Source organism: Molossus molossus, unplaced genomic scaffold, assembly GCF_014108415.1.
Source record: "Molossus molossus isolate mMolMol1 unplaced genomic scaffold, mMolMol1.p scaffold_m16_p_9, whole genome shotgun sequence".
Taxonomy (NCBI): domain Eukaryota; kingdom Metazoa; phylum Chordata; class Mammalia; order Chiroptera; family Molossidae; genus Molossus; species Molossus molossus.
Genome location: NW_023425403.1, coordinates 49,114,185 through 49,131,270, shown reverse-complemented (window position 1 = coordinate 49,131,270; position 17,086 = coordinate 49,114,185). Strand labels below are relative to the sequence as shown.

Genomic DNA, 17,086 nt, shown 5'->3' with positions numbered 1-17,086 from the left:
GGTTTGAGAACTGCTGCTTTAAATAAACCTCATTCACTGGTAAGTCAGGGCCAGGATTTTTTTTTTATGATTATTCCACTCAGGTAACATACTGATTCATAAATAGTTACTACCATAGGGTGTTTTCCCTGGGCAGATTTCCTCCAGGGTTACAGTTTACCATTTTGTCACAGAAATATTTTAGATTAGATAAACAGTATGAGCAGAACTCTGTACCTGCAGGAACAGAGGGGACCAAGAATAACTCCACTGCTGGAGAGACAAAGTAGACACCTTACACAGATGGGAGGCTGAGCAGGTGTGGGCAGCGCAAAGCCCGGGCCTGAGTCCTGCCAGACCCAGGTCAGAGCCTCACTGTGTGACCTTGGGCAGGTCACTTAACCTCTCTGTGCCTTGGTTTCCTCATCTGTAAGAGTTATACTTTCCATCTCATATTAAAGAATTTTGTATATCATACCCAGGAGGGGAAAATATGTACTTCATTTTGCTAAATCTCATCTACCATTGAGCACCTTGCCTCTGAGGTTAATGATGACCAAAAGGGGATTGTAGTACAACAAAACACAAAAACAAGGGTGTGGTTTTTGCCATAAAAGTTCTCAGAATATCAAAAGGATAGTTACTGGGCACGGTAAAGATTTAGAGAAGGGCTATAAAAATGCTACTAAAAACACGTAAACACTGTATCAACCTTTAGTTAAAGATACACAGATCAGCATATCCTGAAGACTTTGCCCTTGAGTTTTCCCTCATGTTATTAATCCCTTAGGTTCTTCTTTCACTGCATTGCTTCCAGCCTGACCTTCAGCCTTCCATGTAGGAGAGCCCAGGCCTCCCTGCCCTCTGATCCAGCACTCACTCACTTTTCTGGACAGTTCAGTCGACTACAATTTGTGATCATTTAAAAAACCTAATAATCACCTACTGGCCGCATTTCTGAGCCTCACTTCCAAAACAATCCCCTTCGTTTCTTCTTTCATAAAACTTCTGGCCTGGAATTTCTTCCTGATCACTATTCCAGAGTTTTCTAAATCACACCCAGACTCCCACTCAGGTTGGAAATACTCTCCTCCCTTCATCTCTGTTCAGTCTAATCAGACTGTACAAATCATTTCTCAGCCGTCTCTTCCTCACCCGCCTCCTTAAAGAGCTGCTGTTCACTGGTGTTGGGCTGTTTAAGGTGATAGCTTGCTCAGTTTGTCACCTAATTTACCACCTTCCAAGCCACGTTGCTCTTTCATTTAGCCATTTGGGCAGTTCTACTTTCATTACTTCAGCAAAATGTATCGAGCATAGGCAGTGCTGCAACTTGGCATACTAACAAAACCAAGCTCTCTGGCTTGTGCAGATTAGAAGCTAGCAGGAGAGAAATGATAAACAGGAAACATAACGCATAAATGTACCTCTGTTGGGGACAAAAGGAAAGGGAGATTGGAAATGTGGGGTTGAGGAGGAGGGTTGCAGTTTAAATAAGTTGGCTGGGGTAGACCTTATCGAGGAGGCGGTGTTTTGAGTCCCAACTTGAAGGAGGTGAGGGAGTGGGCCATGCAAACATGCAGAGGGAGAACGTACTGTCTGGGTAAAGGCCAGTGGCAGGGCCCTTCATGCCCTGCTCATTCGGGGGCCAACCAGCAGGCTGGTGTGGCTGGAGCTGAGGGAGAGGAGAGATGAGGCCAGCAAGTAAGGGAGGGGTGGGGTGGAGGATCACAGATCACATGGACCTGGTAGGCTCCTGCACGGACTCTGAGTTTTCTGTATCACTATACAGGGTGGGGCAAAGTCGGTTTATGGTTGTTCTCATTGAAAACAATGCAATAATTAACAAATAATAATACAACAATAAACTGTGTTTCACGTACTCACGACTGTAAACCGACTTTTGTCCCACCCTGGATCTCTCTCTCCTCTTTAAGTCTCTGGTTATCATCACAACAAGCAGTGATTTAGGACTTTTATGCCAAGCGAAATGAGTATAATTCATGGACATATATATATACATCTTTGGAGTTGGTTTTTCTCTCTGAAATAGCACTCAACACCATGACGAAACTAACTGCATGTGTTTTAACACGGGTGTTAGCCTCATGAAATGTTTGCACGCATGCTGCTGCTTTACAAATGGGAAAACTGTAGTGCTCTTCCATAAAGCCTGTCAGTCTGTCCCATCCAGGTCTTGGAGCATTTCCCGTTTCCCTGGCTGGTAAGCAGCAGTGCCCAGGTCTTGTCACATGTTCAGAGGAGCCTTTGGTTCAAATCGGATTTACCAGTCCCAGTGCTGCCACTTAAAAACTGTCCGCAAGGAACACAAAAGAAACAGGAGACATGGTCCCTTGGCCTTAGATTGATAAAACATGTAGAGACTAGAACAGGCCTGTGTAAGACAAATGTGGTTGTGTCAGGTTGAAACTCTTCTCCAGCTTTGTCCAGACGTGGGGCGGTCCATTGGAACTCTGTGTTCTGTGGGACTGACCTGTTTTCTCAACTTGTGATAAATCCTTTCTGAGTAACTCCCCACCCCAGCCACTTGCTCAGTAATAATAAATCCAAACTCATAATATACTCTTGTCTTATTTTTGTTTATTAAAAATAAGCATATGGCCCTGGCCAATTTTGCTCAGTGGTTAGAGTGTCGGCCTGTGGACCAATGAGTCATGGGTTTGATTCCGGTCACGGGTTTGATTCCGGTCAAGGGCACGTACCTGGTTGCGGTTCCCCAGCCCTAGTCGGGGTCATTCAGGAGGCAACCAGTTGATGTGTCCCTCTCACATCTATGTTTCTCTCTCTCTCCCTTTCTCTCCCTCCCTCCCTCCCACTCTATTTGTAGATAAATAGAAAAATATCCTTGGGTGAGGATTAAAAAAAAAAAAAAGCTTATATGTTAAGGTCTGTTAGTAAATATATGTTAGATGAGACTATTACAGATATTTGTATACCATATAAAGCAACAAAGTAGAAATGTGAAACAGACCCAAATTAGAACCAGCTGTTTCTCTGTTCTTTTTTAAACTTAACTCTTCAGTGTTGATACATTCAAGCATTTTATTATGATAAATAAAAACTATATTGAAAAAAATCTTGGGTAAAAAAATATGTAAGAAAAAGTAAATATTTTTAATTATTTTTTATTTATTTGTTTCAAAATATATTATTGTGACTTCAATAGTTTGTGCATTTCTGGTTTATAAAATATTTTGCTTGGGAATATATTCTTATTTTTCATTAATTTCTCTGATTTGTGCAAACTTAAGCATGTAATTCAAAGTTGTGTATGGATAAAAATGAATTTTTTTATATTTTGTTAACGGACTTAACCTTAACCTGTATGTGATACCTTAAAACTGTTTAGATTTTTTCATATTTCCAAAGCCATCTTGTATCTACTGGCTCATTCAAATCTCACAGCTCCCAAGGAAGGCAGGGCAGTCATGGATGAGAAAACTGAGGAGGGAACTATAAAGCAGTTTCTTCAAAGATGCACTTCTAACATTAAACGTTAATAAGCACCCAGTTCTCTTGACTTGATATGCTACAGCCTGTCACTAAACATACACAATGAGGTAGAAAGACAATATTCTGGTTCCATGAAATACTGGCATATGACTTGGGCAGGCTTTGGTTCTCTATCTGTAACATGGGAATAATAATTACCTCTACCTCAGTAAAAGTAAAGACCCTACAATCCGTGGAATAATTCTGGGACCCATTCCTCCGCAGCGATACACTGCTTCCCTTACGTGAAGAAGCGGATCCCCGTCATGTACCAACACCACACCGACCTGAACCCCATTGAAGTGGCCATTGACGAGATGAGTAAGAAGGTAGCCGAGCTTCGGCAGCTGTGCTCCTCAGCGGAAGTGGACATGATCAGATTGCAGCTGAAACTCCAGGGCAGCGTGAGTGTTCAGGTGAGCCAGGTGCCAGAAGAAGCAAACCACAGGGCCACCGAGGGAAAGGCTCCTTATTTAAGACCTTGGAACATTTTGAGTCAGTTACACCGGCAAGGTCTAGTGTAGATCTCTGGCTTCACCAAGTGATCCCCATTGTCTCCTCCCAGCATCTGTGCAGTTTCTCCTGATAGCAGAGAGGGCAGTAGCCTTAGGACCCCCTGTGCCCCTCTTCTCCCCCACAACCTGCAAGAGTATCATTCTCACTAAACTGTCTGCCAGAGGCAGGAGACAGATCTCCACACTAACGTGTGTTTTTTTGGTAATTTGGGGGATTCTGGGTGCCTTATTGGAAGCATTACAACTCTTCCAAATATAAAGAAATGAGGGTAGCCTTAGTTTTTCTTATAAAAAAATTGTTTTCTGATTTCTATAAAAATTGTTATCTGAAAAAATACCTTAAGTTTTATTCTCTTCATGGTATCTTTTGATTACCATAAATTTTTTATTTTAATATAGTTTAATAGATTAATTTTTTCTCTGTCCACTTTAAGAAACCTGTTCTTAAGAGAACATCTTTGAAACATATTTATGTTTCCTTTCTTTGCTTAACATTCCTGTGTAGATCTGCAGTCCATCTAGAATTGATTTTTGCATGTGGTAGCAGATGGGGGGTCAAGACTCATTTTTTTCCATATAGCTATTCAAGTGATATGTACCGTTTATGGAAAAGATCACCCTTGATCTCAATAATGATTATACAATTGTGTTTACTTTCTGAAAATTCATCAAGCTATATACTTTCATTATGTACACTTTTCTGATTGTATATTACATTAAAAAAAATTTTTTAAAGGTTTTATACATGGTTTCCCAGAAAATTGGTAAATGTTAAATCACATCCTACCAGTGACCAGTATGTCTCTTATTTTATTGATATTTTTAAGTGTATGTAATTCTAGCACGTTTTTTATTTATTTATTTATTTTTATATATAAATATTTATATTTATATATATATGTGTTGTGTGTACGCACACACACATGTACGCATGTGTATTTATATGTATCTCCAATTTTTTTCTCTTTCAGGAAAAGTGTTTATGAAAGTTACATGTAGATTGTAATACACAGACTTTGGGATTTCCTTGGTTTGTTTTCTGAAATCAGCTTTTGTCAACTTTTTATCAGATTCATTCTCAGTTGCTGCCTAACATTTTTCTAAATATCATTCACCACAAAAGTATTTATAGGTGTTTTCACCCTCTTCTCTTATGGCCCAAAAGACTTGTGTGCCAAAATATGTTATCAAGTGAATATGATTATTCCAGCAACGTGAGTGATTACATAATAGGGCCAGAGGCCACAATTTTCTGCAGCTAAAAACAAAACCACTCAGAAATGTGACCTGGGAACCTCCAGCCTCTATCGAAAGGCCAGCAGAAGGGTGTGGGCACCAGTGAAAGGTGGGGCTGGACAGATTGAGCTTTCTAAAGGGCAAAATGTGCCCTACCATTTGACAGTGACCTTTGGGTTTTACGAATGCTCAATCATCTTAAAAAGCAAAGAATTGCATGATGAAATAAGATCCCCCTCCCTCCCTTCCTCTCTCTCTCAAAATAAAAGAAAGTTCATATGTGTGTACCCACAAGGTTAACACAAAGTTAGAGCCAGAGGAAATTAGGTTTATCGATTTATTTGTGTACTTCTGTAACTCTCTCACCAAGAGCCTCACTGAGGTTGCTGTTGTACAGGGTGGCTTCATGGCACTGCACCCCAAGATCCAGTTACATTAGAGCTCATGAAGTTTCATCAGCTCAGAATGTTCTTGAAAGTGGATACAGCTGTCCCTTAGTATCTTTGGGGGATTGGTTCCAGGAACCAGCAGGGGATACGAAAATCCATGGATGCTCAAGTCCCTTACATAAAATGGCATAGTATTTTCATATAACCTACATACATCCTCCTGTTTACTTTAAATCATCTATAGATTATTTATAATACCTAATACTGTGTAAATAGTTTTTATACTGTCTTATTTAGAATATAATGGCAAGAAAAGCAGTCTGTACCTGTTCAGAACAGAAAAAAAACATTTTAGGCCTAACTACGTAGTACATGTCAGCAACAGTGTAACTTTTTTATTTTTTTATTTACTTTTTTTTATCCTCACCCGAGGACATTTTTCCATTTTTTGTTCAGGTAGAGTGGGAGGGAGAGAGAGGAACAGAGAGAGAGAGAGAGAGAAACATCGATGTGAAGGGACACATCGAGTGGCTGCCACCCGCACGACCGACCAGGGCCGGGGACAAACTGCAACCGAGGTACACGCCCTTAGCAGGAACCGAACCCGGGTCTCTCAGGACCGCAGGTCGACGCTCTAACCGCTGAGCCAAACCGGCCAGGGCTAACTTTTTTATTTTTAATCCTCACCCAAAGATATGTTGAGAGAGAGAGAAACATCAATGTGAGAGAGAAACATCGGTTGCCTTCCTTATTCCCCAACCAAAACCGCAACCTTTTGGTGCACAGGATGATGCTCCAGCCAACTGAACCATCCGGCCAAGAAAACAGTGTAACTTTTTTTAAGAAATATTTTTGATCTGTGTTAGTTGAATCTTCAGAATCAGAACTTTTAGATACAGAGAGCCAACTATTTTTGTATTATTTTGGATATCAGTCATTTGGGTCATCTTGAGTTCGTTAACATAGTCTCACACACACATCAAAAGTTATGACACATTCAGTCTTCACAGAAGGTTAGCTCATGATTCCTGTCTCAGAGAGCCCACCTGTTAGAGATGGCCCTCGGTCTCTCCTCCTCTGGTATGACTTCCCACATTTCAGATGTCCTGCTGTTACTGTGTAAATCCTGCACACCATGGATCAGAACCACAGCACATTCCTTCACCAACAGCAACAAAAAAGACAGATGGCCCTTTCTACTTAATTACCTTCCAAGCCCATCAGACCTTCCAGGAAAAATTATGCAGTAATCACGTGGTAAAGTCCTTTCCCAAGCTTTTTCACATGCCTGGAACTTTTTCCTTCCCATCCAGTGTGTCTTAATTTTCTTTTTTTTCTGTATTCCCACATTGCCTGACCAACCCAACAGAGAACTCTTCTTGGCTGATTGAGATATGCAGGGTTCTGGTTCACATACTCTGTGGTAAATGCCCCTAGTCTTTGACCCTAAAGCACACTTCAGATGGTTACTTCATTTGAGGATAGCAAATCAGTTTGCCCATGGCTACACAATTCAATGAGGTGAACAGTTGGTTTTTAAACAATTGGCATACATACTACTTTTTTTTCAGTTTTTCACTGAACTCACCAAGTTGAGTATAGTGTAGCCAAATATTAATTGGGAGACTTGGGCTCTGATCTCAGGTTTTTTGCCAACTGATGTTTAACCTTGAATAGGTTCTTATGTTTTCCGAGCTTTGTTTTGGTACTTCCTACAAGAAGATGAACCATCCCGAGGATGGCTGAGATGGTAAAATCAAATGACATGTAACAGTAGATGCTTTATTCCTGGTTTCCTCTTTGGGGTTGTAAGTTTGTGGAAGGCAAGGGTTATGACTAACTCAAACATCATTTTTAGCACATACCAACTGAACCTAATTTTGTGATAAGGTCATTTCCTTTATAAAATAATTTTAAATCTTTGTTCTTTATCTAGGTCAATGCTGGCCCACTAGCTTACGCCCGGGCTTTCTTAGATGACACAAACACAAAGAGATACCCTGACAATAAAGTGAAGCTGCTTAAAGAAGTTTTCAGGTAAAGCACACTGGAAAGATTATTTTCTCTTCAAGTGTTAAAACTTCTGTGCTCAGTCAAGACAGAGGCACTACCACTTGGACTCATTCTTTGTCTTCAACATGCCTTTATTTTCCTCTCCCGTACCGCTTCAGGCAATTTGTGGAAGCTTGCGGTCAAGCCTTGGCGGTAAATGAGCGTCTGATCAAAGAAGACCAGTTGGAGTACCAGGAGGAAATGAAGGCCAACTACAGGGAAATGGCAAAGGAGCTTTCTGAAATCATGCATGAGCAGGTCAGTGCCACACTGCAGTTCTCATTTTAGGGAACATGTGTTAGTGGGGTCTTAATACACCTATGACAGCCTATACCTTCTGACAGCCTTCAGAATTTTGAGGAAAATGTAGCACTCTACACAGCTGTTACGGTCTAATCACAGGCTACTTGGGGAACAACTAGCAGATTGTCCCCCGTTATTACTGAATGTGACCAGAGAGAGCAGCTCCCACCTCCTCTTCAGCACTCTTAGATATGGCCCCTTCACACCCCAGTCTCACTTGAAAAGAAGAAAAAACCCACATAAAAAAAAACACCCATACTGTTCCTAGAATTTTCTTTATTCACCCAATCCTTTGAAAGAACAGAGTTATACCAGCCAGTTTAAGGAATTATCTGTTGTACTAAATCTTTTGCTGTTTGCAAAAATAGGGTTTAATTTTTTACTATTTACAGCTGACTTGGGTGCCCCAGTGGATTCTTCATGGCTACTGCTCTATTCCTTCTCATTATGGGATATTTTCCGATTATACTGCTACTATATCCTCTCTGTACAAATTCCTTTCAGTAGAATCATGTATGTGAGCTCAGTAGAGGGGACAGCTGCCCAGGGAACCCAGTAAACGTCAAAGAGCAGCTTCCACGTGATTGCAGAGGTCCATTCCCCATCAACCACAGTGACTCCTTCCGAGTCACAGTGCCAGAGTTCATATTAGTGTTAGCACCTGGGTAGCACAGAACCACCTCTGTCTCTTCCCTGCACTCTTGCCTTTTAGTTTTGCGAAATGGAAGCCAGGGCCATTAGTGTCAGTCAATATATGGGATGGTTTAGTTGGGAAATGTCTGTTGTGGGAAAGTCAATGTCTGAGCTTTAACTTGCTTGCATTTTTTTTTCCTCCTTCATGCTACCACATTCAGATGGGATGGTAATGTCACTTTTTAATTCAATTTTTCTAAAACTTGCTTAACTGACTCACATGAAGTTATTCCTGGATTTGGGCAACCGCAGACATTGGTATCATGACAAATACAAATGCATGTGCTAAAGGAGGCAGCCCTCTTTGGGGCACTTAGAAAAGTAGGGGGAAATTGAAATGATTAAAGAAATAAATGTGTAAACAATTAGCCAGGAACATGAAGGCCTCATGTGAACAAATGTTTGGAGAACACACAAAGGTCTTTTCCATGGGGCCTCCAGATTCCTGTAGACCAGAGGGCTGGTCAGTGGGTGCCAGCATTTGGCACTAGAAAAGATGAAAGTAGGAAAAAATTATGGGCTGAAACTATGAACATAAACTCCCAAATTGTATGGACATTTGCTACAACACTGTGCTCTAAACTTGAACTCTCTGTCATTTCAACAACTATGAAGATTAAACTCCTTTGAACCCTTAAGAAAAAAGGGTTGAAACCCGAAGTAGACTTGCTTTTTGGCTTTTCCAGGGGAGCCTTTGAGTGTGTCTTCTTCTGACTAGAAGTAAGTCACGTCTTGCCCTTTGAATCCTTCCCTGCATTACTGAATGCAAAAAGAGACTTGTTCAGGGTCAAAGGGGCAGCCACTCTCTCTGTCCCAAGACCCTGAGAAAAGGAGCCAGTAGAGAAACACAGATGCTCCGTGTTTGTTTTAAAAGATTTTTCCAGGAGACAAGGCTAGGTCATGTCCCCATGAAATGTGTGTAAGGTAGACTTCAAGCCACCGTATAATCTGTTGAGTCTAAAAGGCTCTCCCTCCACTGACTTGTGAAAGAAAAAAAACGTTTGTTCTGACCTTTCTCCTTACAATCCTGATCTGAAAAAATGGTATTCACTAGATGAGCTGACACAATCCTGCAAACCACCAAAGCCAAACTATCGACCTGAGCAGATCATCATTCACAGTAACACTTACCTGTGGATGATAAGTTGTGTGTGTGACATGAAATGCGCCGTTTTGAGAACTGTTGTTCAGGCATTACACTTGGGTAATACTGTGTTTCTGTGCCTCAAGATTTGCCCCCTGGAGGAGAAGACGAGCGTTTTACCAAATTCCCTTCACATCTTCAATGCCATCAGTGGGACTCCTACAAGCACAGTGGTTCACGGGATGACCAGCTCGTCCTCAGTTCTGTGATTCGCTTCAAGCCGCGCGTGTGGGGACCTGCTTTGACATTTGCAAACTCAGGATGATTTCCAGAGCTAATCACTGGGCTCGTGCAAGACACGAGGAGACCGAGCACAACGAGAGATCAGGGGAATGGGAGAGAAAGGAAATAAAGAAGTCTGTTATTTCATAGCAGCTTTTCTAGAGGAGTCAGAAGAGGGCACATATTTTTTAAAATCTTACTGGCAATATTCAGTTTTCTTTATGTCTTAACAGAGGTGTGTAGTGGACGCTCATTAACTAAAGCTAGATTTCGTCCTTCCTTACGAAGTAGTGTTGAAATAACTGGCCTATAGAAAACGAGTGTTCTGGAATGAACACAGTAGCACTGAAATGGAGGCCGGGTAGCCCTTTGCCTCTAGGCTAAGCTGGAAAATCTTGAAAATATTTTTTTCCTGTGGCACATTCAGGTTGAATACAAGAACTATTTTTGTGACTAGTTTTTGATGACCTAAGGGAGCTGACTGTTGTAATTTTTGTACCAGTGAATCAGGAGGTTTAGTGCTTTTATACTTACTTGCGTCTAAAAAAACAAAAGCTTAAGAAACTATGTGAGCTTAAAACTAGTCAAGCAGTTTAGAACCAAAGGCCTGTATTAATAAACACAACTATGCTAAAAAGTTTAAAGTCATAAAGTATATTGTCATGTACATAAAGTTTGTTAATACAGTCTTGGCATTCTGTACATACATGTGTTACATTTATACGTTTTTAATACTCCTCACATGAGCTTCTGCATTGAGTTTAATTGTGACAGATCTGTGCTGTTCTTAGCATATGCAAGGCACTTGACTTTACTGTTTTATTCTTGTACATAAAAAAGTGCAATATGGAGATGTATACAGTCTTTGCTATGTTAGGTTTATAAACTGTTTTAAAAAGTTCATCCTTTTGCCAAAGTTGTGGAGTACGTTACTGGTAAATGATAAATTCTGTGGTGAATACTGGTGTGATTTAAAGCTTTCACCATGTTATATTTTCTTTTGAGACATTAATTTAGTAATTTTATATTGGGGAAAATAAAGGTTTTTAATTTTATTTAACTAGAATCTCTGCCCTGCTGTAATTAAATATTCTGTACCACATCTGTATTAAAACTATGCTGATTTTCTGGTAGTGAATATTGGATATTTATTGTTTAACAGTCCTGAGAGGGACAGGACATGGAAATACTCAGGAGTGAAAAAAAGTGGAATCTGAAGTTTGTTTTAAAATACTTGAGGAAAAAAAGGGGGGTTGGTAGGTGAAACAGGACTGACAACTGTTGGTCATTCTTGCGGCCAGGTTGGGTATATGGGAAATCATACCCTTTCTCTGCCTTTGTGTCCATTTCTGTGATACAGATGTCGAGAGGCGGGTGTAGGGAACAGATCTGGCAGAAGATTTGTTGCCCCACGGTCTGGCCCTGAATTCCGTTCCCCAAGTACACAGTAGACACCATATTCCCTCCGGCTTTTCCTCGTCCGCTGTACCAAGGCTTGCACCTTTGTCATCGCCCTTGCTGGCTTTTCGATGAATACTCTGGGACAAGGTGGGACCTTACCCCTGTGCCCTGCCTTACCACAGACAGGGAACCCAAGTCAAGTGATGGCTCAAACTGCAGGCCAGTCCCGCCTCTGGTGTGCCCAGCGGCCCAGCAGGTGAGTCAGCTCGTTGTCACGCGGCCCATATGGTCCCAGTGCGGGGAGAAGAGGAGTCTTTGCACAGGAAGCACAGTGGCTGGTTTTCCTCCATGAAGGGTTGTGAAGGCTGTTCTTTTACATAACCAGCTGGGGAAAGGAAGTGTGATTGTGTGTGCCTCTTGAGCACCCAGATGCCAAGGATCATTTGACATCTTTGAAACATCTTCTCTCAGTGGTAAGACTATGTTTTACAGGTGGAGATCGTGAAGAGATGGTGAAGTGTTATGGGAACTCACCAGAGTCTAAGCTCATTCATTAGTGGATCCAGATATAGGGCTTAAGAAATTTTTCTATATAAGTTTTTCCGGAAAGTCATGTCCCCAGCCCTTGACTGGCATCAGCAGGAATGGGTATAAGATATTGTCTCACGTGTCACTGAGCTGGGTTTCCTACTCATAAATGCCTCATTTAGAAGCCATAAAATGCAAGTCACCATGTAGTAATGTAAACATAAGACTAGGAAGAGCTAACTTGATATCTCATCATTAAACTTAGAGAGTCATCTGTACCAATGTCATTGTCAGATAAGACTCAACTTGGAAGGTGACCAACCCTCATTTATTACAACAGTGGAGAAAGAAGCCATCGCTGTGATGAGGACATCTACTGTGGACCCTGCAATGACACAGATTCGTATCAGTTAAAAACCTCATTTAGTTTGTGTATCGAAATTTAATTTCAACATAAAGTTATTAAAGTAACAATTTATTGGAGAAAATTTTTTAGCACTAAAGAATCTTTATGACTGTTTTTCGGGAACTTTTTAGTGTTTTACATAAACTTCATTCTTTTTTTAACTGAGGTAAGTATACATAACATAAAATTTACCATTTTAATGGTGGGGGGAGAAACATCTAACAAAAATTAATTTTTAAAACTTAATTATAAAAAAACAGTATTATAAAAATTTTAGCCCTGGCCACTTTGGCTCAGCGGTTAGAGCGTCGGCCTGCGGTCCGGAGAGACCCGGGTTCGGTTCCTGCTAAGGGCACGTACTTCGGTTGCAGTTTGTCCCCGGCCTTGGTTGGTCGTGCGGGTGGCAGCCACTCGATGTGTCCTTTCACGTCGATGTTTCTCTCTCTCTCTCGTCCTCTCTCTCCCTCCCACTCTATCTGTACAAAAAATGGAAAAATATCCTTGGGTGAGGATAAAAAAAAACAAAAAACAGTATTATAAAAATTACCATTTTAATAATTCACACCCATCGCCACCATCCAGCCACAGACTTTGTCATCCCACACGGATACTTCATTCTCATTAAACAGGAGCTCCCTATTCTCCTTTTGGGAAAGTTGTTTTTGAAGTAACTTTGAAATTAAAACTATAGTTAGTACCTCATCAGGTATATTTGCTACCTAGGAACTAACTCTGGGTAGCAGACATAATAGAACCGGCTCCTTGCATGGAGAAAGCTGCTGAGACTAGGGGTGAAAGTGGAAAGGAGGCTTACGAAATAGCCGTGAGGATTTGTTTAAGCACGTGACGGAGTTACTCTTTTGTTATTGTTAATCTTCACTGGAGGATGTTTCTCCATTGACTTTTAAATAGAGTGACGGGGGAGAGAGAGAAACATTGATGTGAGAGAGACACATCAATTGGTTGCCTCCTGCATGACCCTGACCAGGGCCAGGGATCAAACCTGCAACCCAGGTGTATGACCTTGACCAGGAATAGAACCCGAGACCCTTTGATCTACAGGCCGACACTAACTGCTGAGCCAAACCAACCAGGGCAATAGAGTTACTCTTCGTGGGGACTTCATTAAAAATAAACTTAATTTCTGTCAGTAGGGGATTGTTTGCATAAACTAGGGCACATCCACACAGTGGAGGACTATGTGCTATAAAATGAAGTTAAGAAGATCTCTGTACACTGATGGAGTGATCTTCAAGATACTGTAAGTAAAACACACAACATAGAGAAAAGTATGAATAGTATACTACCCATATTTAACAAAGGAGGGATATGTAAACACAAATTTTTTTGTTTTTTTTTAGATAGAAGAGAAAAAATGTTTTAAGTTACTACCTTTAGGGGGATAGAGAGAATATAGGGGACAGGGTTAGAAGATAAATCTTGTCCAAGTATAATTTGCTTTAATATTTGGCTTTAGAATCATGTGAATATTTACATAATTATTTAAATGATTTTTTTAATTCCTAAAAATTGAAGGCAAATGAAATAAATGAGCATAAGCAAACAGCAGTTAGGTGTCAGATACACAGGAATTGTTTTACGTGACTTCATAGGAATGTCACCGCTTCCAACTGGAGTATACCCTATTGGCAATAAATAAAAGAATGGTAATAAAAACCACTTTCAGTAATGGTTCTGTTTGTGGAAGCAGCATATTGTTTTTGTGAGGTTGTACTGTTATTCTGAGACTGTTGTGTGTTTACTGCTGGAGAAAGTACGTGAGTTATTATGTTGATATCATTGGGAATCAAGTTTTTGTCATGGGAGGGGGAAAAAAGTTGTATATAAGACCAAAGAAATTAAATTAAAACCCTTCAGTTCTGAATTTAATATGGAAATACCAATTTGAACTCATGTTAGAATTTTTTTTTAATATATACACACATTTCTTAACTTGGTTCACTGCAAAGGCCTAAAAATAATGACCAAACCAGTAGCTAGTGATCACCCCTAAATGTCCAAATCCTGTATTCGAAATACCTTTTTTACCCCAGGGCTCCAAGGGGAAAGGCTGATTCTAGATTTAGGGCAAAAGGGTCCAAATGAGTCTGCAGCACCTTTTCATATCAAGCATCCAGAGACAGGCATACACACCTGGGGCCCTTTCAAAAGAATTTAAAGAAGCTCCTCCTAGCTACACATGGGATGGACATCAACAAGAATAATAATAGCAATAGATTGAACTTATAAAATTCTTGAGTTCATAATGACACCAGAAAAAAAATGGATAAATATTGAAGGAGTTATTATTACCAAAAAGACTAAGAGATGTCATGTGCCTCGTGATGGAAGTAGATGCTACCACCTATGGTGGAATTATTCCCAAGACTCTAACCTGAATCTGACGAAGTCTCTACATCTAACTACCAATTCCCGGGGAAATATAGGGCACAGAGGAACATGTTAAATGGCACCACAGTGAATGCAGTCAGCAAAGTCCAATTCTGTGGAAAGCTCTGTTGGACAACAGCCAGGTTTCTTCAGTAAATTTTCACCAAAAAAAAGAAAAGAAAGAGAGATGAAGGGGGCACCTATACATTATAAGAGATTCAGGTTCTCGATATGGTATATCTACGATGTAAAGCAGATATATTTTTCCCTAACCCTGGACATTATACATGAAAAGGAAGACTCTGGAAGGTGGGGTGAAGAAAGCAGACCAGGTAGGGACATTGGAACCCAAAGAATGATACAGGGGCATGCTCTTGTTTTTCTTTTTGCCTCATATATTCCACACTTGGAGCTGAAGAAGCCAACAACAAGAAGATGCCTACAGGCACAAATTTTAAAAAAGAGCAAGAGAGACCAACACCACACCCAATATGATGGCTATTATATATTTTTAAAAAAATTTTTAAGATGATGAGGATGTGAGGAAATCAATCTTTGTGCACTGCTGGTGGGAGTGTAAATTGTGCAGCTCCTATGGAAAACAGTATGGTGGTTTCTCAAAAATTAGCCACAGAATTACCATATGATCCAGCAATTCCACTTTGGGGGCTATGCCCAAAGAAACGAAAGTAGGAACTTAAACAGATATCTGTACACGCATGTTCATAGCAGCATTATTCACAGTAGCCAAAAGGTGGAAACAACCCAAGTCTCCATCGAAGAATGAATGGATAAGCAAAACGTGTATGTACATACAACAGAATGTTATCAGCCTTAAAAAGGAAGGAGACTCTGGCACATGGTACAACATGAATGACCTTGAGGATATTATGCTCAGTGAAATAACACACACACAAGGATAAACACTATGATCCTACTCATATGAGGTACCTGAAGCAGTTAAATTCATAGAAAGTAGCAAGGTAGTTACAGGATCTGGGGGGAGGGAAGTGGAGAGTTAGTGTTGACCTGGTACACAGTTTCAGTAGGATAAGACAAAAACATGGGGATGAATGGAGGTGGTGGTTGCACAGTAATGTGTATATACTTAATGCCTCAGAACTGTACACTTTAAAATGCTAACAAGTCATCTGTTGGATATATTGGTTTGCAAATATTTTCTCCCAGTCCATAGCTTATATTTTCATCTTCTAAACAAGTCTTCTCGGAGCAAAAGTGTTTACTTCTAGGACTGGCTCTTCTCAGCATAATTCTCTAGACAATCCACTTAGAACATGGGCAAAAGACTTGAAACATTTCACTGGAAAAGATGGACAGGTGGCAAATGATGAAAAGATACTCAACATCATTAGCCATGAGGATAAAGTAATGCCAATCGGAACCACAATGAGAAGTCATACACACTGGTCAGGATGACTACAACGCAGAGTGACAACACCAAGTACTGACAGAAATGACCACACGTATTGCTGGTGGGAAAATAAATAGCCCCTCTGCGAGAAGTTGGACAGTTTCTTAAAAAGCTAAGTATGTAAAGACCATAAGACCCAGAAATTGCACCTACACACCAGTGTGTATAGCAACTTTATATATGATAGCCCCAAACACACTGGGTGCTCTTCAGGCAAACGGATGGTGCACCCGGGCGGTGGACGCTGCTCAGCAGTTAAACAGAATGAACTTCTGAGGCTCCCAGTGACCTGTGACTAGAGGATTATGCTGCGTGAGAAGAGCCAGTCCTGAAAGGTTGCATACAGTATGAGTCCATTTACGGAACATTCTTGAAATGACAGAATTATAGAAATGGAAAGCAGATTAGTGATTGTCAGGGATTAAAGAGGAGGCGGGATGGGAAGGAAGTTGGGGGCTGGGGAAGGGTTGCGAGACAGCTACCCGAAGCTGCCTGCTGCCTGTCCTGTCCTGTCTCCTGCCAGTCAAATGCTCCTACTGCTGAGATGGCCTGTGTTGCCTTTTTAGGGGTGTTGTCTGAACCAAGACCACAGCTGAGCATCAAGCAGAGTGCATGTAACCAGGCTTAGAGTTAGGGACATAAATACCTGTCAAATGAGATCAATCCTCTTCTGGTTTCTCTCCCACTTCTGAGGAAGTGGCTCTGATATGCTTGTTAGAGTGTAGCAAGGAGCACAGGTGCAGCATTCACATCCTCTACCTGGGCAGCCATGTGCTGCTGCCCTTGGCCCGTGCAGTGACGTAGGACACACATCCACTGAGGATCGGCCGAGCCTTGCCCTTGATGTATGAGGTGGCATGTTACAGACCAGCCTGATGCCCAGCA

The 17,086-nt window shown here is 40.9% G+C and overlaps 1 protein-coding gene across 12 annotated transcripts in view; it reads left to right on the top strand.

Moving 5' to 3' along the window:
• Window positions 1-11,231, top strand: part of DOCK9 (dedicator of cytokinesis 9) — a 293,010-nt gene extending 281,779 nt beyond the window's left edge. For 6 of the 12 annotated variants that reach the window (XM_036250420.1, XM_036250428.1, XM_036250423.1 and 3 more), the window contains 4 exons: window positions 3,715-3,905; window positions 7,566-7,666; window positions 7,801-7,939; window positions 9,908-11,145. In XM_036250420.1, the coding sequence (XP_036106313.1) occupies window positions 3,715-3,905; window positions 7,566-7,666; window positions 7,801-7,939; window positions 9,908-10,030 (554 nt within the window). In that variant the 3' untranslated portion in view covers window positions 10,031-11,145. Of the gene's footprint in view, window positions 1-3,714; window positions 3,906-7,565; window positions 7,667-7,800; window positions 7,940-8,838; window positions 8,847-9,907 lie in introns of all 12 variants that reach the window. The other 6 variants (XM_036250430.1, XM_036250427.1, XM_036250429.1 and 3 more) reach the window with 4 other exon arrangements.
• The last annotated feature ends 5,855 nt before the right edge of the window (window positions 11,232-17,086 follow it).